Source organism: Hyaloscypha bicolor, assembly GCF_002865645.1.
Source record: "Hyaloscypha bicolor E unplaced genomic scaffold K444scaffold_182, whole genome shotgun sequence".
Taxonomy (NCBI): Eukaryota; Fungi; Ascomycota; class Leotiomycetes; order Helotiales; family Hyaloscyphaceae; genus Hyaloscypha; species Hyaloscypha bicolor.
The window spans coordinates 6,196,769-6,223,993 of record NW_020194684.1 but is presented as its reverse complement, the minus strand read 5'-3'; the positions used below and the strand labels follow the sequence as shown (position 1 = coordinate 6,223,993).

Sequence of the window (27,225 nt, the reverse complement as noted above, 5' to 3'; positions counted from 1 at the left end):
TTACGCCCATTTCCCCAACAAAGCCATCAAAGCTGCACCAAGGAAAACATTGAAAACCATGAACGCTAAGCGTCTTGAACTCCTCGTCAGCTCAGGGTTGAACAAGAAGTCCCTCGCCAACAATTCCACCAGTCCAGTATAGATCAGAATCCCAGCCGATGTAGAATCCAGGACTCCCGAGACGACCCTCGCTATAAATGAGCCGCTATTGTAAGTCGTCCGCAATCCAAGACCGATGGCGATCGAAATTGGTGTCGTGAGGCCGTATCCGGCGCACAGGAACCACGGGAGCCACCAAGAATAACGTTTTGGGAACGGAATAGCTGACATCCGTGCCCCGATTCCGAGGCCTTCAAATGATTGATGGAAGACGAGGACGGGATATAGAGTGTTGAATTCGGAGCCTGCTACGCCCAGGTTGAGGCCGATGATCACGCTGTGAAATATCACACCGAACTCGAGCACGAGGAACGCGGCGATTTGTTGTTGGAAGTAGCGCTCTTCTATCTCTTCGGTTTGTTTTAAAGATGACTCCTCGATGTCGGCATTCTCAGCAGCTTTGCTGGCGGGCTGGTCCTTGCGCTCCTGTGCACGGGATATGGCAATATGAAGTTCTTCGTCTTGATCGCCTGAATGAAGTTGCTGATGGGTGAGGGACCGAGATCGAGATGGAGGTTCGGCGCCTTCCGTATCACCGGGATGATCGGTGACAAGCCTCTCGACATTCGGCTGGGTATGTGCAAAGCCGTATTTGCGTTCGACATACTGCTCTGCTACGAAGTCCAAGAGAAAGATCAACATCACAGATACGAGGACAATAGCTGGCGGCCAGGAATAGACGGCCCAGTGGCCCGTCATTCCTACGCATGTATTAGGGCCTATCTCCGCATATGCCGGATCTAGGAGACTGTTGATTGGTTAGTGACAGCGCGAAGGTGAGGGAGGATAACCTGCTGGATAAAAGCAGTCGCAATGATGACTCCAGCTCCAAAGTACCGAGCGAAGAGATACACATAGATGTTGATTCGAACCCACGAGACTCGAGCTGCGATGACCGGGAAGAAGGTTGCAGCGGAAGATACGATGAGAATCACGAAGAGTGCCGAGATGCGTGCGCCTAAGCGGCCATTGTATTCGTTTCCCGCAGCTTCGAGGTAGCAAACCACTGCCGCTAGATCTGCGGTATCAAGATTGACATTTGTGGGATCGAAACCCGAAGACATTGCCGCGGAGAAGAAGGTTGTTTGCAGGCGATTGGTGGGAGGTTTGAAAGGAGTAAGATGGAATGTGAGGAGGTCAACGTCAAGTCTTGTATCGATTTTTATGATTGATAGGTGGCCGGGTACTACGGCCTAATTCGTGTGATCGTAGAAAAGAAGGCGGGAAGGAAATTTGATCTGTGAAAAGGTGGCTAAGGTGACGGGTTCGTTCTCTTATTGTAGGAAATGATGGGGGTCGGTACAGACACCTTGATGGTCACGCTAGTAAATACCCTGCTCTTTCCACACGGACTTGAAGCCATGGACACCGTTCAATGGCTTGATAATCCTTGTTTAGAATAACCAAAAGAAATTAAATTACTGGGGACTTGGAAAGTCATTGTGGTACGGCAAGCCGTATTACATAAAAAATCGTGTTGTTTTTAGGTAGACTTGGGTAGTCACATGAATTTGGTTTTCCCCGAAGCAACGTGATATCTAGACTATATTTGTGGGCTTACCTTTTCTTTAGTTCTAGTTTAAGTAACCTTCTATCGCAAAATAGCAAGGAACAGTGATTTGCATAAGTGGTTGTCTGATTAAAAGAAGCTCTAAAGGGAGCCTCTGGATCTAGCTAAATAAAAGGGGCCGCTGAGTAAGCTCAGCTAAGCTCCCTAGTACCCGTACATACGACACCTTCTTTATATATAATTAATTCAAGCTTTTATAATTATACTAGGCTCGACTAAAATCCGGGTTTCCAGGATTAAGGAAGGATTAAGGAAAGATATCTGCCCATAAGAGCAGCAATTTTGTTATAGCTCTTTATTTGATTCCTGCTTCTTGTCTTGAACTGGGCAGACTATATCATAAGTACGAGTGTGCCTTCGGCTGAGCATGAAACAGTGGCGGAATTGATTGGATGTTGGCAACTCCACGTAACACACAGCCTTGCCATTCGAAGTCCGATCCTCTGTCGAACTTGGACTGCTAAGTTTGTATTGACACTAAACATAGAACCATAGTCCAAACACACATTCATCCAAAGCCTCCTGGACAGCAACCTCGAGACGAATTTTGGGCCTTGAGGGATCAGCTTGTAGCTCTGCCCCTCGACCTGACAATTGCATGAACAAGGTAGTATTTGGCATGTAATTAGGCTTTTAAATATGAGGGTCAAGTTGATATAGATTGAAATGTCCAAAATATAAGAAGTGCGGTTTAGCGGAGGGATTATATGCCTCTGCAGCTGAGCTAAACAAAAGGGGAGAGTCACCTGCATGGCAACTGACACGACCATACCTGCATGAAGAAAGCAGAGACGGAAGATAATGGAGAAGGAAAAAGCAGAAAAAGCGGATTAAAATTCGTGGATCAAATATGGGATATCAACATCCATAAATACAACTTGTTCAACAAAGTTGAGGCGGAGAGAGCTCCGATTTTGACGAGAATCTTTATGTCTGAAGAATATTTGATTGGGAGGGAAAATAAAAGTAAGTAGCCATAGGGCAGTTTGTTTCTATTGCTGCTTTCTAATTTCTAGGTGCGGTGTCTTTGAAATCCAAAGCAAGCTTGTAGATGTATCTATGAACTCATCCGCAGATAGCGATGGGATAGGTAGAATGACCCACCCCTACGATTTCAGTAATGAAAGATTTCGTCGCCACCGCCGAGATCATAACCATCGGGAAAAGAAGTCCAGTTATACAGGTGATTGGGCTGAGGACCTCCGAGACAGGGTAAGTTCGCCCTAAAGGGCTTCACTTGAAGCTAAAAGATGTGACCAGGACCCTTTCAGATGTAAATTCCATTTTGGTTCACTAGAAAAGGGTCCGACTATTCCCGGAGTTTGCTTGCTTGATTCCCAGTTACAGATACCGCTCGCCGTCTCATGGGTCATAGAGGCAGGAGGCAGGATGCAAAGCCAAGATTTCGATAGACTTTAAGGAACCTTGACGCAAAGTCTCAGTGGTCATCCGGTTACCTTTAATTGTATTATTAGGAACATGGTATTTCGCCCGACTGCCTCCAACGTGACTTATCGAAGAAACTTTCTCGTATTAGAGCAGCTAGATACGGTAGCTAACTTTATTGTCGGTACCAAATTCATGTTAGAGCAATGGCCTGTGCTATTTAGGAAGATGAAGAAGACAATTACTAGGTGGTTCAAGCATAAGAAAGAGACAACTGTTGAGCCTCTATTACGGAGAAAGCGTTCGCTGCCTCCTCAGCCTTCGTCCAAAACCAATTCTTGCCTTTGCAATAAAAGAGAAAGCAGAAGCGGAAATCCTCATAGTCGAATAAAAGCGTGAAGCCCACAAAGCAGGACTCCGACGTCGCGAGAAGAAAGCTCAGATAGCGAGAGCTAGAGAATAAATATAGAGGAGAAAAGTTGAGCAGGCCCTGAGGCCAGACTCAGAATAGAGTATATCTATGCTTTTATTAGATTGGGCGAGTGGACCGACGCACGGTCGATCCTCGTTGCCATGGCCTCGCTCCCTTTTCTATTCATTAATGGCTGAAACCTCCGAGTAGAATTGCGAGAAGGTGTTTCGCGAGCTGTCTAGCTAGATGGCTTGTCTGGTGCTAGGTTCGTATCACAGTTCTGGTTTAGCTGGTTTGGTCCGGCTTCACTGTGCGTTTCCGTTTTAGTAGTTCTTGGGATTGGATGTGCGACCATGTGTGGAGTAGGACATTCTTCTGTCACGACGAATAAAGCGTACGAATTCGGAATTGAGTTTCTGATAATCACTATTGAGATACACAGCAAAATGCGTCTTGAATCTAGGACATGTCACTCGAATTACTCTTTGGCGTAGGTGACTGATTCAAGAGGCACAAGCGTCCTAGAAAAAAAATTTTGACCCCACTATCGGGTAAATCAATAAGTAGTTCTTTCGTGAAAGCCGTATAGCAAGAACATGACGCCCAAGCGAGAAACATGAAACCATGATTCTCCCTACCAAAAATGGCCCATGCCCACCATCATGGCCCCCCTTTCTCTAAGCCTCTACTATTTTTAAAATCTTTACTCTCTCTCTTTAATTCTTATATAATTATAGGAGTAAGAGATGGGGAGGGGGCGGCGGCGTAAGATAAAACTCGAAATGTAGAAAGCAAGAAGTAGAAAGCGACTTTAAGAGTCGCGTATAAAGCGCTTTAGTTAGGCTTCTAATCACTGAATTATAGGGCCACGGTCGCTAAATTATAGGTTATCAGTACTAAAAATTTAGTAGTTAACTTTTTCGTAGAGTTGCGGCACAGGTTTTGGGAGGAGTGAATCATGAAATCCGGTTTCGTGTTTTGCCTTTCTCGCTTGCACGTCACGGAAGGCCATGAGCATTTCGCTAAAGAAAGGGGGGTTCCGAAAACAAGGGGCCGAAGGTAGCCGGGTCATATGATGAAGCGGCCGCCTCGGCCCAGACTTTATTTGAACCGTATCAAACATTCAGCAGAAACACCACTCTCATCTCTGCACCATTGTTCATCAACTTTCGGCATGGCAAGCTTCAGAGTACCTGTGCTGCGCCATGTTATATCTGGCGCAGCTCCGTATCTACGAGCGACCCAGCGAAGATGGGCGCAAGTCCACGATGTTCGATTCCTTGCCACCCAACAATCAGACAGAGTGCTTGAGAAATACAGAGAGAAGCTAGCCAGAAAGGCCCAAGAGTACGGCGTTCATCAAAAGTGTATCCCATGAGATGATTGCTGACTGCGCAATTATTCAGGGAAGGTCTGCGGGACATCAATGAATTGAAGGAAGCCTACAAAGATAAAATTCAGCATCTCAAGAAGAAAGCCTCGATCCCACTTCCCATACCCAATGCCCCTACTGCATCCTCGATAGCTTCATCACCCTTTCCCCCGCCTCCTCCAGCCCCACAAATACCCGCCGAGAAACTCCCTTCGTCGACGCCGGGCATCAAGACCCTCTCGTCATACCTCGACCTGGAAAAGACCAAGGCCTTGCCCCAGAAAGAACTGGAAGCAATATGGCGTCTGCGGCACATTAATGATGCCCAATCACTATGCGCCGTCATTCCAATTGATGTGTACCGGACGCTCGAAGCTACAGCAAAGAAACATCCCCATTTCATCCTCCCCTTGCCAAAAGAGGGGCGAGGTGCCGAGATCCACTTGTTGCAATGGACGTTCCCTGCGGAGAACGCTGTGACAGTACTTTTCACACATCTTGCAGAATTCAAGTTGAGGGGCGAGTTCAGCCAGCCACATACGACTATCACGCACCATTTAGAGCTTGCGGAAGATAAGGGTGTGGTGTTGCTGCAAGGACAGGTGGTGGAGGGAAGGGGAGTGAGTGTTGATGAGGCGAAGTGGTTGGTGATGTGCTTGCAGAAATTTTATGGATTTGGTGGAGATAAAAGCGAGAGGAAACGACTGCTGGAATTATTTGGAAAAGGGGACCCGGCGTTCAAAATAGAAGATCTGGTCGAAGAAGCTGAGAAGATCGTTTAGACTTGGTGTAGGGATATGTTGTATATGGACAGGTGTACAAAATTTAGAAGACCTGGGGTTTGAGTGGCGTCCGGAGTTGGTCATTGATGTACGATTCTGGCTCTTAAGGGCACGAAAATAAAGCAGGAGCACAGAGTTAAAGTCCGAACCCCCGTAATCTTGGGAAGAAGGCTGCACGAGGACGAGGCGCCGGCAGCTCGTGCGTAAGCAATCCACTCTTCTTCCTTTGCCAATATCTCTTTCTCTGTAGATCGCCGACAAAGTTCCTGTTAGAATGGATAGCGTGGATGCCCAGAATCTCAAGTGGTCGTTTGCAAGCCTTTACTTCTCGAATTCTTCTCAACAGTTCCTTGTTCGCTCCTAATATTTCTGAGAGATTTATTGATCATATAATCTCAGCTTGCCACTTTCGATATTTATCACTTTGTGACCTTCAAAGTTAATTCATCTACCTGTGCCTTTCCGAAACGACTAGGACTTCTTAGGGTTCAAGCAATTACCGTTTCCCAAAGAATTCAAATTCTCTAAGACTATAGTCCTGGCAAGAAGTCTTGTTAGACTTCAATAATCAAGGATCTCCCGGGCGGAGAGTTGTTCCTTGACTTTTCCCTTCTGCTGTTCATCTTGCAAGGCCATTTCGTCTTATTTCAATACCAGGTTAGTGATGTCGACGATGTTATTTATGCGAACATCACCAATTTGAACAGGTCCCCTCGTAGACGGGAAAGCCCTCCCTCGAGGAACTCGCAAACGGCGCTAGTACCCCCTCGATCTAGATCATCCACCAGCACTTTCCCGTCTATAAAAGGAACCTCTTCCACCACACAACCTCGTCCAACAGCAATCTCATCAGAGAGCTTCAACAAGACCTCAATATCCTTGTTCATACGCTCAGACATCGGGCGCTCTTCATGATTCCTGAGCTCGCAATTGCTCACTCTTTTACATATCTTCACTTCCAGCTGGCAACCCTCTTGATTCCCTTGCGCTCATCCGCAACGTACCTCAGCTTGAACAAGTCCTCGACTATCTCTTTCTTGCGCAGAAACCGCTTCTCTAGCAATATATATACTTTCTCGACTAACATCTCCCCGCCGAGCCAACCTCCCCCCTGCAACGTCCTTCCCGGCAGATCTCTTCTCTATCGAAGGCCCATGCATGTCTATAAATCGCAGTTCTTTCTTATTTCCCCTTCCCCATTCGTTTTAGTTCCTTTGCGTGGATATACACCCGTCCTTTCTCCCTGCGGGCCGTCCTCCTCCGCAAACCTCCATCTTTCCCATAGCGTCACAACCAGTGAGCCCCTTCCATTTGGACAGCAAGCCTGAGAAGCCCTCGCGCCATTCAAGCCCAGGGTCTTGAAGCCCTTCTTGATCCGACCAGCTTCTGATGAACAATCGTCTTTGCCCTCTCTTGTTCATGTGCCCAGCTTCTTTTGAACATTCAGGGGCGGGGACCTAATATGTAGGTACCAAGCTCCGCTGTTTGAAAGACCTGGCCAAGATTCTAATATCCGCGAGGATTCTGATGATTCTACAGCCGCCGGAAGGGACGTTGCCGAACAAAGTCCAGGTCCAAGCCAAGCCACCACCCCGATCCTGTTATTATCAATCCCAGGCTCAACCGAGGATATGGAAGCCATCGGCCTTGCAATCGACCAAGCGCCCTCTTCGCTGAGCGAAGAGGCGACGAGCGTCCCACGAAGCGGCTGTGAAATACCATGCCACTCGATAGAAAAGCCGGGGACGCTTTGCTAACAAATAAACAACCTATGCTAGATTTTTCTACAAGCAGATGCCCGCCAGATTTGACCGATGATAGTACAGCAACGCAAACGGAGAGAGAGTGGAAGGGAAGAAATCGAAGAATTGATTCTTTCTTGTTCATTGGACAAAATTTCCTTCAACACCTGAGCTCTTTTCAAGTATGATTCCACCGCCAATACGAGAAGAGAACAACTATGGCATGGTGTACATGTGCAAATGAACAAACATGGGTGATATTTGGGACGAGTTGGTGTTCGCAGTTTCATTGTCAGGATGTCATTGAAGCCCCGCAGATCTGAAAGCAATAGGGAATGCACAACAGACCTTTGAAACCAGGGCTTAACTACTCGGAGAGGCCAGGAGAGAAATTATGGAACAGTTCAGTACGACGTCGTCTTTCTGCCACATCGCCTGTGAATCGCGCTCTCCTGGTCTTGAGTTGCCCCCATGGAGTGCAGATGAAGCTTGTCCCTTTGCTTCACCCAACAGCTTCTGAGATGTCATGTCTTCCACCTCTTCAGACTCAATCCACAGGGACCCTACATAAGGTGCGCCAACACTTGGAGCCTCTCACATATCGGAACGGATCAACCCATGGCCGGTTTGTCGGCTCCCTTATTTTGTGGTCCGTGCGTACCGAGTCGCCCCCCTTTCGAGCGTCCGGCTTTGTTTTCGAGATCCCAAATCCGGCCTTTCAGGAAGCTGGAGACATTTAGAATAGAAACGCAAGTGTTCCAAGTTAGTGGGTCGAATCCGGAAGCGTACCGGCCATTTACTTTGCAAGCTGAGCAACTTAAGTGGTAGGGTCTCTTGCACTTGCAGCCAAATGTACAAGGCCGAATTAGACATCAAACAGCGTGATTTTTTGGACTTCGAGGGCTCCTTGGAGTGGTACCTCCATAGCCTCCGTATAGACTCTCATGTGAAAAGCTAACTCGGCAGGAAAAGAGATACTCCGAAATCAAGAGCGGGGTTCCACTTGTATCAAGCGCTATCGCCTGTTTGGACAGGCTGGCACTTTTGGAACGAAGCTCTTCACGAGGCTACCCCGTGTCCCCTGCCGATAACCCTCCGATCGGGTTTTATATTTGCAACCAGGTCACTGACGCGAAAGTTCTACCAAGCAAGTCATAATATCGCTCCCTCCAAGTCGACCAAGACCACAGCTCACAATGGCTCCCCAAGTCTCGGGCTGGACTCCAATCAATGTCCCAACAGGTCGTCACGAAGTTTCCTATCAGGCGAGGATTCCCGGTGTCAGCAACGAAACAGCCAGCGAGGAACGCGCAAACCTAAGCCTGTCCATGTCTGAGCGTGTTCGGAAGACAGGAAGGTTCCTCTTCACGTCCGAAGAGCGCAACCATATTATAAAGTGGATGGTCAAGGAGAACGCCGCTGGGGTGATCGGACACGAGCAAGCGTTTCAAGCGCTGATTACTGAGCTTGGCTTTAACGACTCATCTCTCAGCCCTCAGGAGAAGACTTTGATCCGTCAGAAAACTTCGCGCAAGATCAAAGACTTGGTGGAGGTTATGGTTGGCAAGCAGGCGCTCACTTACACCCAAGAAAAGAAACGTGGAGTGTGGATCGCAAAGTACGCACCGTGGACCGCTACCTGGTTGCATCCGGAATGGGACGGGGAACTAACGAACTCTGATGGGTACCACGCCGTGGATCGGATTGAAGAAGATCTTGGACCAGAAGTTCTTGAGGTCGAGGCTCTCACGGGGAGGGAGGATGAAGTTCCAGCATACGAGCTTGATGTCTACATGCGTCCCTATGTCAATGAGTTAGACCGCACCATTGCATATCGCGTTTTCCAACTGAATCCATACAACTACGACGCCTTCACTTGCCAATTCCAAGCAATTTGTCAACGCGAGGGCATCTGGGACGTCTTCGGCGGCAACACAACTCATCCTTCACCACCTGTCGAACCTGTTGGTGTGAACACTGCAGAAGATCAGGATATTGCACAGGGTTACAAAGCCACCTGCCGTATCTACGAGGAAGAGAAAAAGGAATTTGTCATTATGCAGCGAAAGTGCCTAGGCTGGTTGTTTTCCACGATTGGGGAGGACACTCGCGAAGCTTTGGTGGGATACACAGAGCCGCTTGAGGCGCTAGAGATTCTGGCAGAGGGAATCGACGTCGTCGACATTCAGGCTTTGATGGCAAAGATCGGAGAATTGCTGAAGAAGGCATAAAGCTCGGATGATATGAGATTGTGGGGAGAAGAGACTGTAGTTGAGATGGGTTGAATGCACTGGGGTGTCTGATTTATATGTTGGACTTGATAATTAACAAGAGGTCTTGATTGTTCCCGACCACGGTGGGTACTCTCTGAATGTCATAACTGTAGAATAAATTCAATGAAAGGTTTAGATATCGCCAGCAACCAGCAACGTCTGCTACATTTTTTATTGGTCCTTTTATGTCTATCTCCGTGCCATAGGTTACCACTCCGAGATTTTCGTCCATGCCATCTCCGAATTGAGTCCTGCTCCCCCACTTTTTTTTCGCAAGTTGCGTCCTGTTACTTAGCTCCGTTCAGATAGCACTCCTCCTTATCCCCGTGGGTATGAAACTCGCAGGGACCAAACATGTCAACCATTGCCATTATTTTGCTCTCCCTAGACATATTTATCTTTTTTCCATGTTCAACCTGCCACCATGGGTTCTTGAATAGATGTGAGCGATGTGGTTGGGCGTAACCAGCCTCCCAGATAAGCTAGAGTAGGAATGAACAGCGTCGCAAGCTTTGTCCATTAGCCTCAACAGACACAGCTTTTCAGCCAAGATGCAGAGCTTCACCAATAGGGTGGCACACTGATTATCCTTGGCCTCGGGGAGAACCCCACGGTACAAGTAATCGACGAGTGGGGAAAATGCATCCGGATCATCTTCAGGAAGGTACATCTCTCCTTTCTCCGCCTCTCGGAAGTTGCCGCGGAAAGCTTTCGAAAAGAATTCGCATCGATCGCACAGTAGCTTTTTATGCACAGTGAATTGCTTGCGCTCCGAACCAACGTAAAGGGTGACAATCTCGTTGCCTAGAACCCTATTCCTAGTTAGACAGCCATGTCGCACGTAAAACAAGAAGCAAGGCTTGCCAAACCTACTCAGGAGTCAGAATCATGGTGCTTTGGGGACTCGGGGTGTTCCGTGGAGTCTGTGATGGTGAAGGCGACGCCATAATGCCCGTTGTAATGTTCCAGTCCAGGTCGGTACAATCGTCAAAGCTGTCTCAACCCTCGATAAGGGTGACCTCCCGATGGAAACGACTTCGAAGGTAGGTGAGAATTGTAGCCGAGGTCGAATCAGCTGCAATCGAGTAAAGGCTACTAGTCCAACTAAATCGCGATTGCTGGCTGATTATTGTTGGAGAGGAGGAACAATGGAGGTTGAGCTTTTGTTGCGGAAAGAACAACAATGCTCTGGCGTCTCGGCAAATCTCGCTAACCCTTTCATCCACCACTTCCAAGTAAAATCTCAGAGGTGAGGGGAAAGACTCTCTTTCACCCCTTGAACCTCCAAGAAAACCGCACTGCGGGTTTACTTGGACTCAAGAGGTCTTATGGTTCGTCAGCAGAATGTCGGAAAGTTCTGAGTGTGTTTTCGAGAGAGAACTAAAATGCCTGGGCTGGAGAGGTGATTCTGTAGTGAAAACACACTTGAAACCTTGTGTAGCCTGGGATTTATAAAACAGTGACAGTGTGTCAAAGGATTATTCAAGTTATTCAAGTTATTCATGAATAACTTGAACAAAATATGAGTAACGAATATCTTAAATAACTTGTGTAAAATAAAATAATTATTTGAAGTCACGTGCAAGTTATATAATTATAATAAATTAACATATATTTAAATGTTTAAAAGAACTAAGGTATATATTAAGCAGCCTTATGTAAGCTAAGCTAGTACTCATAGAAGGTTAATTAGATACTAATTTTCTATAATAATAAACTAATTATTTTCCTCGGAATTATGATTTTTCTTAGTTCTAGAAGTTCTTTAGTATTATTGAGATCCGATTTGCCTACTCAGCGCCACTATCACTTTATTGGGTAACGAGGTGGCGCTAGGTGCGGCCCCCCCCCCCCCCCCCCCCCCAGAATCTTACCCGACTAGGCTAGCCTTATCACGTGCATAGAACGTGCCTAATTCAAGCTATTCATGATTATTCATAAATAACTTGAGTAATATTTGAATAAAATAAGAGTAACGACCATTATTCTATTTTACTCTATTCATTTGATACACTGAATAGTGCGGTGTAAACAAAAGCAGTGTTATTACTATCATATTCTTCACTAACATTGAAGTTCTGACATAAACGCCTCGAACTCATTCTTGGCCCATTCAACTTCAACCAAACAACACTTTTCCCGAATCCACACGACGTCAGCTGCGACCCATCCGTAGTCAAAGGGCAATCGTCAAATGATTGCTCTAGTCTCTTATGTACAACGAACCTGTCGATACTCGCAAGGCACCACCGATAGAAATCAAGAAGAAAGCCCTCTCCATCGCATTAACTCCTTGAGTCAAATTATCACAACCACAGGCACAAACTTGCCACTTGTTCCCACGATATTCCTGCCGTTCTTAATTACCGAACTATTACCATGGCGTCTCCCAAGGTATCGTGAATCAATTTTCTCTTTCTTGTGCGTCGTATGGGGTTAGTAAGCTTGCTGCTCTTGCTCAGTCGCTAATCACTTTCAGCTCACCCTCGGCTCAGTCAACTCGCCTGAGCAACCTGAGCTACTTCAAGCCAAAGCAGCCAATAACATTACTGGATTTCGGACTACTTTGACTTGAAGCAAAGAAAGCACATACGCCGTCGTATAGTATATTAACCTATTATTCTTCGGACGCAGTTACTTCAAGGTATAACTAGCCATTATACTAATTCTGGAAGTTCTAAGCTCATTTCTACTAATACCGGGAGCTTACATGACCATATAGGCTTGGAATACCCAGTAGCGCGCCGAAGGCGCGTGGCTACGTGCGGAGCGCATTCATATTTAGAGCATATTTATATTTGGAGTGCGTTCACGTGCAAAGCGCATTTACGTACGAAGCGCATTTATATACGGGGCATATTTATACTTAGGTAGATTTATAGGTATAGAAAATAAAGCCATTTGTAAGGTTTGATAAAAGGCATACCTTAGGGAGAAGCAATAGACGTGCGTTGTATCTAAGGAGGCAACTATGTACGTAAGGCCGCGAGATCGCATATAAGAAACAGGGCGTTTAAAGGAAAAACTCACAGAATTAACGAATTTTAAATGTGAGGGGTTAGAAGGGGCAAAATAATACTCTGTTTGCATAAGCACCCTTTTAGGGCTGCCCTAGAAGGGTGCTTACATGCATCCTAAAGAGAGTCGAGCACGAAAATTACTATTTTGGGCGGATAACCCTAGTTTGAGAATGCTACGCAAACCAAACAGGGGGGTTGGCAGAGGCACACAGATCTTGTATCTATTATTTCAAACCGATGTGTACGCAGTTATTATACTCCGAATCTAAAAATATTTTTGAGTAGTAAAATATGTACAGTTATTACTAACTTACAAAGTGATACGTTGTGAAATTAGTGGCGCGGCGGATGGACACGCTAGCCCATCGTCTAGTGAGACATGACTAGCGTATTAGCCAGAGCTGTGGCACCTAATAAAATTACAGAAGCCATAATTTATGCCCAGTCAACCAAGCGAGACCCCCCGCCCACGCTAGTAATTTCTCACCAGACGAAGGGATACAAAACTTGATAAGTTCGCCTCGATCTCAATTCTCAATCCTTTAATCCTTTTTCTCTCTGCGACCAAACCACTCTACCAGACTCATATTTCCACCGTTCTCCTGAGAATAACGCAACTAGCCGCGATGACAGCTCAATCCCGTCCAACTTTCCATCCCGTCCTTTCACACTGACGTTCTAGCGGATACGATACCGAATTTTACACTTTCAACTACGTCTACCAATACAATAATATTGTTTTCGACATTTTACTTTCTCCCGATACTCCCCTTGGCTACGATACTATAAATTCTATCGAAAGGCGGACCTCCAAACGTTGGAGTCAGCCGGACAATGCGATGGCGACAATGAAGAAGACATACAACGGATGCTCGAAGAAGCAAACCTTGTAGTGGCAGAGATCGAAAAGGATGTACTTAAAGTCTGTAAATCAACGATGCAGGCACCTGCCCCAAGTACAGAAGCGCTAGGAAAGAAACCTTCACTATATTCATGGATGTACCCGAAAACCATCAACCTACAACTCGTCACTAAACAAGGGGTATTAACAGTCGTGAAGCGAGACGACCTCCCTGTACATGATTCGCATGCCTACATCACGGACCCCCAAGTACTGGCCTTCAATCTTCCCCATCACATGATTTCTGACATCCAAGTTATCACTGGGTTGTATCCATTCGTATACAAAGTGAACGTCGAAGGTCAAACCATGGTTGCCAAACTGGGTCGAAGCGAGCCGCACGATTCGATAACCGACGAAATAAAAAAGCTGTACGGCGTTCAAACTTCGGCGCAAGGGCCGCTGGCTAGGGTTCCACAACTCAAGGGCTTCGTATCATCGCCAATGGGTGTTGTTGGGTTTCTGACCAACTATATTCCCTCTCTTTGCCACAATCTTGAGTATCTCTTGGCCTGTGCAAGAATCACAGGTGGTACGGTTCCCAAAAACAAAGACGCTCCTTCACCAGCAATCACTATCAGCAAGGCACGAAAGGAGAAGTGGACGAGCCAGATTCAGGAAACGCTGCAGTCGCTCCATGCTCGCAATGTCATTTGGGGCGATGCAAAGTTGGCGAACATTCTGATAGATGAAGTGACTGACGACTCTTGGATTGTTGATTTTGGAGGGGGGAATACGCAGGGTTGGATTGAACGTGATTTACATGGCTCAAAAGCTGGAGATCTACAAGCGCTTGACCGCATTACGGCAGAGCTAGCTGCTGTCTGGCTATAACATTTAAAATCATGATACGATGAAATTTTGTTTTTTTTGGACATGGTATACGCGGGCCATGATTCGTCTTTTCTTTTTCTTTCAAGGGCATGTTTTCATAGGAGTAGTAAATATACTTTCAGTATCTCATTTTTCGCAAGCCTTTTAAATACCTGCTGTACTAGACGTGATGTAGTTATGCTAGGGAATCAGCATTAGGATTTCAACAGAAATGAATATTTGGGAAAGAATCCCGGTTGTAAGAGAGCCAAAATAAAAATTGCGCTTTAGGACGGGAAATAACATAGAACTTGGAAAGTATAAGCAGGCTTCAAGGGAGCCAGATCAGTCGCCTGAAGGTATCAAAACAGCTCCCTAATGCATGCTCATGCTTAGTCAGTGTTTTCTCAGGCTTTTCTCGGGCCTTGCTCCGGCCTGCTCACCCTCGGCTCAGGTCAAAGCGGCTGCTGCTCACGCCCAGAGACTAATAAAACGGAACGAGCGAAAGAGAACATTGATCCTGAGTCTGTGGGCATTGCCGATCAATTTTCTCTCTTTCCTGTTTCCCATGCGGTTAGTGAGCCACGAAAGCACCGACCCAAGCTGCAACGAGAGCTGCTGTCATCTTGACCTCAATTGTAACGCAGATTCCTGGGATTATGAAAATGCGTAAAAGTACAGAAAGTTATCATGCGTGCAATGAAACTTTCGAAGGTGGTGGAGAGAGAAAAGAGGGAAGAGAGAAGCCGATCGTGCACTTACGTGTCGAGGACACTAGCGCCCCTTCCGATCGGGATGTCGCGAACCTTAGCTGTGAGAGAATTTGATCAGTGCCAAGGAAAGTTGACAAGAATCAACAATGAAAAGATGCTATGATGCATCATCCTTAGGGGTTGTTTTACTGGCAATATTTACTTGACAAGGATTGAGAAATGCGAGCAAGGACCCATCCCAAGCTCTGCTCTGCATGCTCAAGACACCACCGATGCGGGTCACTACAAACCAATTTCCAAATAAACCCATCTGCTCTGCGAGTAATGAGCTTGCGTTCACGCCTTGACAAGAGATTGTATATGTTCCTAGCAGTAAAGTCTTTAAACGGTATTGCAGTCCGGTTCTCGAAGCTCGAGCGAATACTGCCCAGGGCGTGCGGTTCATAAGTAACTTCTCGAGGCAGCGATTTGCCGAGATGGCTTCGCCATTTTGGATCTGCTGGATGCAAGCCGGCACCAAGATTAATCCACCTTGTGAGACAGCCCGCGATACCTCTTTCCCCAAGATCTACAGCATCCATAACGAAATCCATTGGACATTTCAAGCACTGCGCAGTCGAGGTACAACACCGACCTTGTTCTTCGAGAAGATCAAGTCGACTTTTCATCAGGGTCGGTAAATTGTCCCCTGCCTTACCCAGAGCCCATATATGATGACAGATATGATGGAAGAGACGCTTAGTAACGAGTTCGTCGCGCCTGTTGTGTGGCAGCAGTACCCACTGTTGGGATCGCATGAGAAGCTCGTTGGAGACAATGTGGGCGTCAACAGATAGAAGTACAATGTTCCCATACAGATCGCTCTCTATAACCTCAGCGCTCTGAAAAGCTTCCAAAGGAAACCCATGGCTAGGCCCAAGATGATGTCGATTCATTGCCAATTGGATATGGGGAAATCTTAGCAGTGATGCTGACTGCGAACAATGCACAAAAGCAGGTTCTTCCCCCAGGCAACGAGTGAGGGCCTTTGGAATGGTTCGGGGCCATTGGACTGCACTGCTGGCATGTAGCTGAACGCAGCGATAGCAGACAAAGTGCTGTGGAAGATCCTTTGACAAGTCAGAGAGGAAGGAAGCACGAATTCCTGGATTTTGAATTTTCAAGCAACGCCAGATATTGGGACCAAGGATTTGGCTCATAGCTCGGTTACAGAGAGAGAGACATGCAGCGGATTGAGTCGAAAGCATTCTTGCTATCAAAATAATCAATTCGGGTGGGAGATCAGAGAGTTTCAGCGTGTTCGTGTTCGTTTTGGATCTCGAGTCTGGGAAGCCCGTGCGGTCCTCCTGTTGGCGATGGCTTTCCGTCATCCGTTCCAAGGAACGCCAAAGCCACCGCCATGCCATTGTAGGGTAGGGAGTATCTGCCGCCGAGAGAGAAGGGTATGATGAGGCGCAGCGTCGAGGACGGTGTGTGTTGTCGGTTCGGAGGTGATAACGATGGTGAAGGTGAAGGTGATGTTGGATGCAAGAAGTACGGGGAAGAACAATGATCCTTGGCCATGAATTATCCCCTAAAAATTTAGTGACGTAAATTTTTAGCAAGGTCCCCATGTCTTGCCCCTACTCTCCTTTTCCCCATATCTCCCCTCTCTTACCCTTATACTTATAGAGAGAGAGAGAGAGAGAGAGAGAAGGATTAAAGAGAGTAAATATTTGAAGTAGTAATAGAGGTACAGGGAGAGGGCGTGATATATGGGCGTGGTGTGTGGGTGTCTGCGATTTCTGGGGGGTGGTCACGTGCCGAGTCGTAAGTCATAGTCATCCAGTCGTACGCTCGCTTGGTCAATTGACGGCTTTCCGTAATTGATCCTTAGTTCCACAGCCTTCCGTACACAGCGTACGGAAGGGGGTTGACAAAAGTCATGACCACCCCCTGGTTCTGCCACTGCTAGAAGTGGAAATTTGTGGGGCAATGTCCAGCATCCTATCGCTTTGATTGGCCCAAACCTCTCACCGCCTTGCCGCGGGTGGTCATGACTTTTGTCAACCCCCTTCCGTACATTCAGTCATGACTCATAACAGAACTTCGACAAATTTCTAGTCACATGACTTGCTCGACACTTCGTCATCTTTTCTGTCTACCCCACCCCCCTCACCAACCATGATCTTTGGCTCCGGCTCCGCCAGCTCCGATCTAGAACGCAGCTTGGGATTCCTACGCTTCGATTTTATATCGTGCGGGAGCAGGTTCACTGGCACCGGGTATGATAGTTGCTACCTCCCCGTTAGTTACGCCCTTTGAGACCTTCAAAGCTAGGGCTAGTGTCTACGATTTGCTCTTTAGACGGTGCCAATAAGCGCCTAGCATTTTCATTTTTCGGCGGAAGTGCAGGCGCACAGAGGGGGTCAGCACTTCACTCGGAGCTTCACGCCGCTTATTTTTAGGCGTTCGAGAGCCAAAAGTTCTCCGATAACCTAATTCAATTGTCACTATTCAATCTCCGTTCCAATGGTATTCAAGCAAGCATATTAGTCAACTTGATGTTGTTTTAGCTTCGCATAGCCAAAACCACCTGACCGAGCGTTCTGCCGTTGATTGGGCAGGAAATGCAAAAAGAGCCATAAACGCCGGGCTCCTGCATTGTTTTGCAAACATCCAAATTATTTCCGCACAGTTTTTGCAGCTCTTCCGTTCTCTTAATTTCGTCTCAACTGTTTCATGGTCTGCGCAACATAGACCATCATTTGGCGTGTTCACCTCTTCCTCGAGGGACTTCTGCTAAGAAGCCACTGACGCAAGAGGCTTCCCTAGCCCAACCCCGCGCATGCGCAGCAAAGTATCAATTCCTATCTTCTCGGCCAGAGAGTAACAATAGGTCCTTTGGCATCATGTCATTTGGATTCTCTGTAGGTGACTTCATTGCTGCTTTGGAGGTGATCAGTACAGTCATCAACGCATTACGAGAATCCGGAGAATCCGGTCCTCAGTATCGAGAGCTCGTCAGCCAGCTCTACAGCCTCGAGACAGCTTTACTCCAGGTGAAGCAGATGGAGCTCGAAGAAGAACAGCGATCTGAGTATATTGCTCTCCGTCAGTCAGCAGCACAATGTCAGCGAACGGTAGACGCTTTCTGGACGAAGGTTCGGTCATATCAAAAACACTTACGAACGGACGGTTCGACGTCAAGATTGAAAGATGGCTGGATGAGAATCAAATGGGCAATGTGCCAGCAGGAGGATCTTGCCAGATTTAAAGCCGATTTGGCAGCTCATACACAGTCTATCACTATCATCACCACAGCTTTGCAAACGGTGCGTGCACATATTGGAAGTTGAGCGAGAAGAACTTAACGTTGTCAGAACAATCTCAGGAATCAGGATCGCAGACGCATTGCGGAACATAAAGCAATAAGCAGTTTTATTCAAGATGCTACATTTCGTTGTATGGCAAAGCTGGTAAAGATGACTGCTGTCATTGGCCAGTATGCTTCTCCATCTGTGCCCATCACACTTGAATAACCAGAAAATCGTAGAGGCGTTGCACTAGGACAAGAAATCATTCAGAATACCGCCAGGATCATGTAAGTGCACAGCAAAATTCTTCATCCGGTCACTAAGAGATTTAGGGCTACTAATATCAGAATTTTTCAAATCGTATTATCGATTCAGAATATCATCACTCGAATACCAAGGCAGATTGAGCGTCAGCAACCTGTCTATATGATCGACGCTCTCGGAAGACACGCTCCCTTTTACCTGGAGTTTATTCGATCTAGGGAGGTAAGCAGGCGTTACTCGAAGATTTCCCCTACTCACAATCCCCATGTAGGCCCTCCAAGCTGTGCTGAAAATCAATTTCGAGAACATACCGTCTGGGCCAAGAAAGATCGATAATGGTGAATATATCCTCTTGGATGCCACAAATAAGCGCCCAATTAACCTCTCAACACATTGGGATGCTTGCTTAATGCCTGGTCAACGCGTTGAGATGCGTATGATTTTCCAAAGGCAGACCAAGCAGCTCAACTCTTGTCCAAGTTGTAACTACACATCTGGACAACATACAGACGAAGACGTCGAATGTACTAACTGTGGACTAACATTTAAACGAGTCATTCAGATTGAAGAGCCACCCACAGATCCACGCGCTGAGCCTAAGAAGAGAGGTGTTAGAGACCTTCTGGAATTATCAGCAGCTCTATCTCATGCTCGCAAAGTATCGGAGAGGCTGTCGCCTCCACGGCCACCGATGACAGTGTACGACGAAACAGAAGATGTCAAGTATTATCGCCGTGTGAATGTTGTGCAGCGACAGAGACGAGCTGTGTGGGAATTGGGAAAAGAATTTGACTCAAGAACAGACCAACAAATCCATCAAGCCCAGGAAAATGAGGATAAAATGGTATTGGACAGAATTGCTACAGAAGATTCGAGTGACGCTGGCGATATAGAAATCCTGGAAATTTTCGGTGACTCTGTCGATGCAGCAACCTTTGAATCTTTTATGGAAATGGACGACGACGATGAACGCGAATTCTCTAAAAGCATAATGATAAATGGATTGGAGCAGATCGAGTATGCAATAAGGAAGATACAGGAAGCCTTGTGAGTTTCGAGACTTCTAGCCTACTCGCCCTGGAGATCCCGGGTCACTATGAATTTGAAATTGCTAATGCATTTCTCCGATTTTCTCAGAAATGATGGCAGTAATAATCTATCTTCTATTTTCAGCCTCGCACATTTTGCCAAGGGTTCATGTCATACGATGGGCATTTTTAAGGTGGAAGGTGCTGCCGAAGAGATCCAGTGGGCTGCCGCTGACAGTTCGCGGGATTGCGAAGAAAATATCCAGCTCATTACGCGATTACTAGGAGAAATGAGGGATTCATTTGTGGATGCAGATGACAAGCTGCGGGCGTTTTATAGGGAGTCGCAGAGGGTGATTGAATGGTAGTTGTTTCTGGGCAACGAGGAAGATGTGTCTAGCTACTGTGACACGAGCTTCCGAGAGCCGAAGGCTCTGAAAATATTGTTCCGGGGAGATGCGCGGCTTGTATCTTAGTCAGAGTGAAGAACTTCCTAGGGATAATTCTGACCGGAAGAGAGAATTAAATATTCTTTTATTAATTCAGGGGGCCAGATTGCAAAAGTTAGAAAAAGTTTCGAGATTTGAAAGTTTCAATATTTCGGTTCCCTATCCGTTGCGCTGCCACCAGGGACGAATTTCCGTGATCAAATATACCGCAAAATTGCAGCAAATCAGAGGTCTTAAATCAATGAATCTGGCGATATGATTTGCTGATTCAGTTCGCTTAGATGTGCACGGGCCAATTCGTCCCTGGTGGCAGCGCAGCGGATAATGACGTACATTTCAGTTCCCCTCATTGGTTGATGACGTTTCGGTTCCCGAGAAGAAATATTTAAGAGAACACTTTATCTCTCCTACTCTAAAATTATTTTAATTTTTTCTCTCTCAATGAAAATATTCCCCCCGCCCCCAAAACCAACCGAATAATGGCAGACTTAGAGTCTCTGTATTTGAGTAATACCCAGGTGAGGAGGAAGAGGCTTCGAAGTATAAAGAATACACTTACGAGTTATTTCATAGGAAACCAAGGAAATGACAGAATCAACTATATTGATTCCTAGACTACAGCCACAATCACTGTCATGGCGGCGGCGGCAGTTCCGCTGGTGGAAGGAGCGGCTTCAACCAGCCCTGATCGCACGGTGGCAGTAAGCAAGCACCTTCCCTCCTTCCTTCCTTCTTTTCTTTCCCCTCAACCTAGAGGGCGTAACTGCCCACCTCTCCCTCTCGTTTCCATTTTCTTTTCTCTTTTCCCTTCATAGCCACCACTACCACCATCACCACTACCACCATCACCACTACCACCATCACCACTACCACCATCACCACTACCACCATCACCACTACCACCATCACCACTACCACTACCACCACCGCAATGGGCCTTTCAAACCATTGCTTAACTCTCTCGGGGTGGGGGATGACGATTGCAGCCCTCGGGCTTGCAGTGTTAGGACCTTTTTGGTCCTCATTTATTTTCTGGGTTGTTCGATTGATTAAGAGAGCCTTCAGGTCATTATTTGTTAATACTTTTGATTACTGTTACTAATCCTTTACTTTTATAGTCTCGCGACCCAGACAGAAACGGAGAGGGCGAGGGAGCAGTGGGAAAGGGAGAGGGAGAGGGAGAGGGAGAGGGAGAGGGAGAGGGAGAGGGAGAGGGAGAGGGAGAGAGAGAGGGAGAGGGGGGAGAGGGAGAGGGAGAGGATGTGGGAGAGGTGGGACAGGGAGAGGAGGGAGGAGAGGGAGAGGTGGGAGGAAGAGAGGGAGAGGTGGGAGGAAGAGAGGAAGAGGTGGGCGGAGGAGCGAAAGAGGTTGGGGGGAGGAGTGGTATCTCTTAGAAGTCATCACCACTAGTATTAATACTTCCCAGTCACACTGGCGCCCTACTCAGATTCATGATCTCAAACTCTGGGGGGAAAAAAGGGGACGGGGGTGGGGAACCTTGGTACAGCATTAGCATAGCATTTGGGGGAAAAGAGTAGGCCTTCAATAATCAATATTGATTCTAAGGAACATTGGAAAGCTTTTGAGATTTGCAAGTTAGAGATTTGTGACCAAGATTTGTGACCACGAGTGTATTACAAAACTTTTGAGATTTGCGACTAGAAAACATTCGAGATTTTTAAGCCATAATTTCTTCCAGTGCCACCTGCACCCCTCTTTATGCTCCCTAACAAAGACCCCTGCCCAGGAGTCTCTCTAATAGACCATGCTCGTGAGACAGACTATATTGGAAGTGTTCTCACTATAGGAGCCTTCGTCTCCGGCGTATCGTCTGTTGGGATCCAAAATCTCCTGCGAGGTAGCAAAAACGGATTCCCGGGCAAAATTCTGTAAGGAATCCGTAGCCGGGGCACACAGGAGGCTAAAATGGGTTCCGCGTTATGGTGCGCAGGCTGACTCAGGGTGAGCTCAGGATACTCAGGCTCTGCTCCGGCTCTGCTCCGGCATGCTCATCCTCGGCTCAGGTATGCTCAGCCTCAGCTCAAGTTAAAGCAGCAGTTGCTCACGTTCGCAGACTAAAACAGAACCAGCGAAAGGGAAAATTAATCCTGAGCCTAAGGGTATTCCAACTCAGTGCCGAGTAAGTAATTCAATCTCATTACCCAATACCCCTGAAGAGCCATTTTCGCGCCTAGGGAGCTTCGGGGCTACATCGGTGTCTTATGCTAATACTGGAGTAGGGCAATGGGTACTGAAATTGTCACTATTCACGTTGGTCTAAAACGAAAGGCGTTCGCCATGCACAAGAAGTTGATTTGCGATCGATCCGACTACTTTTCCAAAGCATTCAACGGAAGGTTCAAGGAAGCTGAGAGAGTGATTGTACCTTCCGGATGACGATGTCAAAGCTTCCGAGCTGTTCATCAACTACATTTACCGGGATCGACTGCCTCAATATCTCCTCTCCAGCTCAAAGGCAGAAGAAATGCATCCACGCTTTGAGATGACCCACCTCCATCCACTGTTTTTTCTTGCCGAAAAATACAGCATAAATGAGCTTAAAAATAAAGTAATGGATGCAATACAAGACTTTGGAGCCCAACACCGTATACTCCCTGGTCCAAAGAACATTACACGGATCTACACCAACACACACGAGGGAAGCACCCCCGGACTCTACAGCGTCCTCACGCGCTCAAGTGTGAGAGCACTCAGCGACGGCGAATCTGAGGCGCAGAAACTTGCTTATCTCGCCAGTACTACTCCCGATTTTTTGGGTGATTACCTTGAAGCTCAATTTAAGTACAGTGCTCGTTTCCGTCCCGAGGGCGTTGTTGACCCTAGATTACGTGGCGAGAAAGGTGGATTTGTGAGATGCTTTTTCCATACCCATGCTAAAGGAGAGGTCTGTAACCTTGAGGGAGTTGGTTCTGGAACGAAATAGTAGGCGGAGAAAGGGAGGATATCAGCACATGATTGTTTCTTGGCTTGAGGATAGATTTCGTTTTCACAATCACATTTCTGCAGTGAGAGGATTCTTCTGACCGTTGACGGAACATGGCCTGATAGGTGAAAAGTAATTTGGGGATTAGATCTTGCTGGTAGATAATCAAATGCGCTCAATTCGTCTCGTAACATCCACTTCAGCTGATTTTTATTGTTGGTAAAAGGTCTGGTAGAATGGCGACCTCTCGGTCTATTAAATCTGGGGCTGACAGGAAGTTGAGTTCATCAGGTGAATCTTCGACAACTTTTCAAATTGACTTTAGAAACTTTTCCTTGTCAAGGGAATGCACCAAAAACTTCGAGGTTAAATAGTTGAGATCCGAGATCTCCTTTGCCCGTACCGCAACTCCTTCCCCCACCAACCAACAATTTTCCAACTCTGGAATCAACTTCACACTTCTGGCATCCTCTCGAGCCGTCCAAAATGGCATCTGCAGCAGATCAATCTGCGGCCAGCAGGTCTTCAAGCAGTGCTTTCGCAATAGCTGCTCCCAGCTCAGCGCCATCTGCAACAATCCTTTCTTTGGAATCATAAGTTCTGATTGTTCCAACATCCGTAGTACAATGAATCTAACATAAGACGAGGAATCTTGGCAAGGAGATGGTCACTATTTATGTTGGCCCAGAACGCAAAGACTTCATCGTCCACAGGAAGCTACTGTGCGAATCAGCCCAGTTCTTCAAGGGAGCGTTTATGAGAGACTTTGAGGAGGCACACAAAGGCGAAATTGTAATGCTTGAGGACAGTCCTGGGGCATTTTCCTTGTACGTCGACTGGATCTATCGATCAACCTTACCCACGGGCAATACCGAAGAGCACCTTCACAATCTCTACGGCCTCTACATCTTCGCCGAGAAACTTTGTCTCGTGGAGTTGAAGGACAAGACGATGGATTCGATTCAAGATATGGCTAAGAAGTACGACCTGAAAGATGAACTGATAACGGTGGATCTGGTGTCCAAAGTCCTGCTAAACACGAAGTCAAAATGGGAGGGACTTCGAGACTTCCTCATCTATCAAATGGTGTTTGCCTACCTCAACAGATACTTGGATGAGAATGAGGAGAATTCGCAGAGCGAGAACGAGTATGATTCCAGATCCTCCAAGGATGAGGACGATGACATTGCCACGACATATGTGATGAAGAGAGATATGAAGAAAGTATATGAGATTGCTATCAACTGCAATGACTTCCATTTCTTGGAAATGCTAATGAAACGACTCATATATGCGATTAAGGGAAAGGCATCTGTTCATATTACAGACCCCCGCGATCGGGATGAAGAAGACGAATTTGATCGTTGTTACTTTCACTGCCACGGAAAGGAAGTTGATTGCCGGGTTGTGAACAGAGCAAGCGATTCCTGAGGAAGTCAGATATAAACAAGAAGGCCTCATCTCGTGGGGTGGGAAGTTGCCAATTTGGAGCGGGCGGAGTTGGGGTTTAGCAAGGCAGGAGAGCCAATACCCATTGTATGAAGAAAGAGAATCAAGTTGATCGTTGGAGCAATGTCCCGCTTTGGGGTACGTACAATTAATGATTTGATTCGCTGTGATATGCTTAAATCGATCTTGAAAGCCTTGAAAAAGAGAAGTCCAGCGCTTTCCAAATCCACTTACTCTCAAAGCTAGATTCAATCCAGAAAAACACACCGTTGACAGTCTTTGGACCCTAAAAGCTATGGCAACATTGCCCCAATCGCACGCTCTACCTTCGCCGTGAAACAAAGCTTAAGTCACCTCGTGTCGTTGACTTCTCTCACCTTGCCAGCAATTTCCTGCCGCACATTCACCAATTCAATTTTCGCACTAACCTTTGCTTTAACCAGAAGCTCAAGCGAATACCTATCAAGCTGCAAGCCCATATCCTCCAATCATCTTCGAGCCTCCTCTTCCCCTCGACAACCTCAACCATCAACGAACCACTACCTCTCAATTTCAGTGGACTCTCAACTTTTCTAGAACCGCAGAGCAGAGCCAAGGTCAGTATCAGAGAAAATACTATTCAAGAGCGCTCGCTGATTGGTCGCAGTCGCTGAGACAGCCAGTCTCTTCACCTTTGAAGAGCAACAATCTGTTCACCATGGCTTCCGAGGCTCCCCCCGTAACAACACCAGTGGCTCTGGAACCGTAAGTTCCGATCGTTCCAAAATCCTAAAGTAGAATGGCCATGTGACTGATAGCAATCCTAGCAACCTTGGCAACAAGATGGTGACCATTTATGTTGGTCCGAAACGCAAAGAGTTCACAATCCACAAGGAGCTCATTTGCGGATCCGCCGACTATTTCGAAAAAGCCTTTAATGGAAAGTTTAAAGAAGGCCGTGAGGTGCGTTGATTTGGAGATACTGTTTCATTTTTCTGCAGTTTCACTACTCTTTGCTTAACACAGCATCTAGATTCCCCTGGAACGATGTGTTTTGCGCCAATGCTGACTTGTTCGAAATTACAGGGAATCATGTATTTGCCCGAGGACAATCCTGGAGCTTTCTCGTTCTTCGTCGATTGGCTTTACCGATCCTCACTTCCCGCTGGACACCCTCAGTCGTACTTGGTTAATCTGTATCATCTGTGGATCTTTGCGACCAAGATCTTCCTTACAAAACTCGCTGATGATGTTATGGACCGAATCCAAGACACTTGCAAGAAATACAATCAGTTTATCAGCGATGAACTTCTCAAAGAGATTTGGGGACTTACGGAGACCGATTCTATGCTCCGGACGTGGGCCTTCGATTTGAAGATGTACCAGATGTTCGAGAATAAGAAGCGTTCGGAAGATGGAGGCGATACCTTCTATTTCAGCGAGGACAATCGGTGCAAAGGTCTGTGGGAAATATTTCAGAATGACTTCAAGCTATTTCAGATTTTTCTCTCCGGCTTTGAATATATGGCACAACACAGAGACAAAGACCATTCCGACCCCCGAAGATACCGTGAACGGAATAGGTTGCATTGCTACTATCACGGCCATAAAGAAATAAACTGCGTCGCGGCTTGTTCCAACCCGAACTGATGAGTTAGCGATAGCAAGAAGGGAAAGAAATAATGGATATGGCTGGGGCGTATTGGATGAGGAGAGGATAATCTTGCAAGCAACATATTGACACTGGGGGAGAAAGGACATGCATTTGTGTTTTAGAGGAGTTGCATCGCCCATCACATTGATGGTTTAGCCGAGAGAACAAGGGGTCCGAATTGGCGCTCGGATTTGAACAGAGCAATCAAGAAAATCAAGCACGCCTGCATTGAAAAGAACGTGGACTTTCTTCCCAACTCGCCCGTGAAAATGCTTCCTCGTTACCCATGCTGCTAACATGCCCGCCTTTAACTTTCAAAGGCAACCTAAAATGGAAATCTGCTAATCTCATTATATCCAGGCTATTGGAATATTGAGCCGGAAGCTAAGTCTACTATTGCTTATGCTATCCCCTATTACTAATTAGCGTAAATACCCTTGTATTTTTCCATAGTAGTAATTAACTTCTTGATTATGCTCGACCTTAAGATATAATAAATACTTATTTTACTAAAGGAATACTACCCCTCTCTTCTATGGCCCTCCTTTAATCCCGACCTCCTCCCAACAGCCCGCCAGGCATGCTCCTAGCATATGCTCGACCTTTCGCCTCTGGCATATATTCGGCATATACCAACCCCTAACCCCGCAGGGTCTTTACACTCTAATACATCCCAATGCGGGGGCTCTCACCGCCCTTTCAACCCCCGGGACTAACCCGAACCTTAACCCCTAACCTTAAGCCCTAACCTTAAGCCCTAACCTTAAGCCCCCCTCGCAAGCTCGGGACCACCCCTCTCCTTCCTCGCCCGTGCATATGCAGGGCTTAAGGAGAGCATACGCTAAATCATAGTAGGGGACAGCGTCAGCAAGAGTAGGGATCAGCTGAAACCCCCGGAATATTCGACATGCTGTCCGATCTCAGGAAGCTAGCCCAAGCCTAGCTGGCGACTCTCTTCCTCTAATAAAGGAGCTATCTCAACAATTCTTAGCTGGGAAGCTACTTATTAAAGCTCTTCT

At 46.8% G+C, this 27,225-nt stretch overlaps 9 protein-coding genes across 9 annotated transcripts; 6 read left to right on the top strand and 3 right to left on the bottom strand.

The window, feature by feature from the left end:
• Positions 1 to 1,223, bottom strand: K444DRAFT_648102 (ZIP zinc/iron transport family; the record flags this gene model as incomplete). Its single annotated transcript, XM_024885425.1, has 2 exons — positions 1 to 907; positions 955 to 1,223. 2 exons carry the CDS (start codon positions 1,221 to 1,223, stop codon positions 1 to 3), a joined length of 1,176 nt encoding a protein of 391 aa, XP_024729183.1.
• Positions 1,224 to 4,663: 3,440 nt separating this feature from the next.
• Positions 4,664 to 6,001, top strand: K444DRAFT_621409 (F1F0 ATP synthase assembly protein-like protein Atp11). The gene is made up of 2 exons (XM_024881902.1): positions 4,664 to 4,874; positions 4,934 to 6,001. The coding sequence occupies exons 1-2, from the start codon at positions 4,702 to 4,704 to the stop codon at positions 5,679 to 5,681; spliced, it is 921 nt and encodes a 306-aa protein (XP_024729182.1). The 5' UTR covers positions 4,664 to 4,701; the 3' UTR covers positions 5,682 to 6,001.
• Positions 6,002 to 8,619: 2,618 nt separating this feature from the next.
• K444DRAFT_637460 (uncharacterized protein) lies at positions 8,620 to 9,654 on the top strand (the record flags this gene model as incomplete). The annotated part of the gene is made up of 1 exon (XM_024884125.1): positions 8,620 to 9,654. The coding sequence occupies one exon, from the start codon at positions 8,620 to 8,622 to the stop codon at positions 9,652 to 9,654; it is 1,035 nt and encodes a 344-aa protein (XP_024729181.1).
• A 538-nt stretch (positions 9,655 to 10,192) lies between these two features.
• On the bottom strand, positions 10,193 to 10,495 carry K444DRAFT_509970 (uncharacterized protein; the record flags this gene model as incomplete). Its single annotated transcript, XM_024873429.1, has 1 exon — positions 10,193 to 10,495. A coding segment is annotated over one exon (303 nt), but the record flags the coding sequence as incomplete, so codon positions are not given.
• Positions 10,496 to 13,528: 3,033 nt separating this feature from the next.
• On the top strand, positions 13,529 to 14,470 carry K444DRAFT_669872 (uncharacterized protein). Its single transcript, XM_024887567.1, has one exon. It carries the CDS (start codon positions 13,585 to 13,587, stop codon positions 14,449 to 14,451), a length of 867 nt encoding a protein of 288 aa, XP_024729179.1. The 5' UTR covers positions 13,529 to 13,584; the 3' UTR covers positions 14,452 to 14,470.
• Positions 14,471 to 15,312: 842 nt separating this feature from the next.
• Positions 15,313 to 16,656, bottom strand: K444DRAFT_621408 (uncharacterized protein). The gene has a single exon (XM_024881901.1). The coding sequence runs from the start codon at positions 16,547 to 16,549 to the stop codon at positions 15,329 to 15,331; it is 1,221 nt and encodes a 406-aa protein (XP_024729178.1). The 5' UTR covers positions 16,550 to 16,656; the 3' UTR covers positions 15,313 to 15,328.
• A 1,378-nt stretch (positions 16,657 to 18,034) lies between these two features.
• K444DRAFT_544613 (uncharacterized protein) lies at positions 18,035 to 19,754 on the top strand (the record flags this gene model as incomplete). Its single annotated transcript, XM_024876068.1, has 5 exons — positions 18,035 to 18,457; positions 18,506 to 18,627; positions 18,679 to 18,726; positions 18,772 to 18,925; positions 18,975 to 19,754. 5 exons carry the CDS (start codon positions 18,035 to 18,037, stop codon positions 19,752 to 19,754), a joined length of 1,527 nt encoding a protein of 508 aa, XP_024729177.1.
• Positions 19,755 to 22,527: 2,773 nt separating this feature from the next.
• Positions 22,528 to 23,299, top strand: K444DRAFT_257684 (uncharacterized protein). Its single transcript, XM_024871373.1, has one exon. It carries the CDS (start codon positions 22,666 to 22,668, stop codon positions 23,122 to 23,124), a length of 459 nt encoding a protein of 152 aa, XP_024729176.1. The 5' UTR covers positions 22,528 to 22,665; the 3' UTR covers positions 23,125 to 23,299.
• A 1,971-nt stretch (positions 23,300 to 25,270) lies between these two features.
• K444DRAFT_637454 (uncharacterized protein) lies at positions 25,271 to 26,072 on the top strand (the record flags this gene model as incomplete). The annotated part of the gene is made up of 4 exons (XM_024884124.1): positions 25,271 to 25,317; positions 25,380 to 25,515; positions 25,639 to 26,011; positions 26,053 to 26,072. 4 exons carry the CDS (start codon positions 25,271 to 25,273, stop codon positions 26,070 to 26,072), a joined length of 576 nt encoding a protein of 191 aa, XP_024729175.1.
• Between the last annotated feature and the right edge of the window lie 1,153 nt (positions 26,073 to 27,225).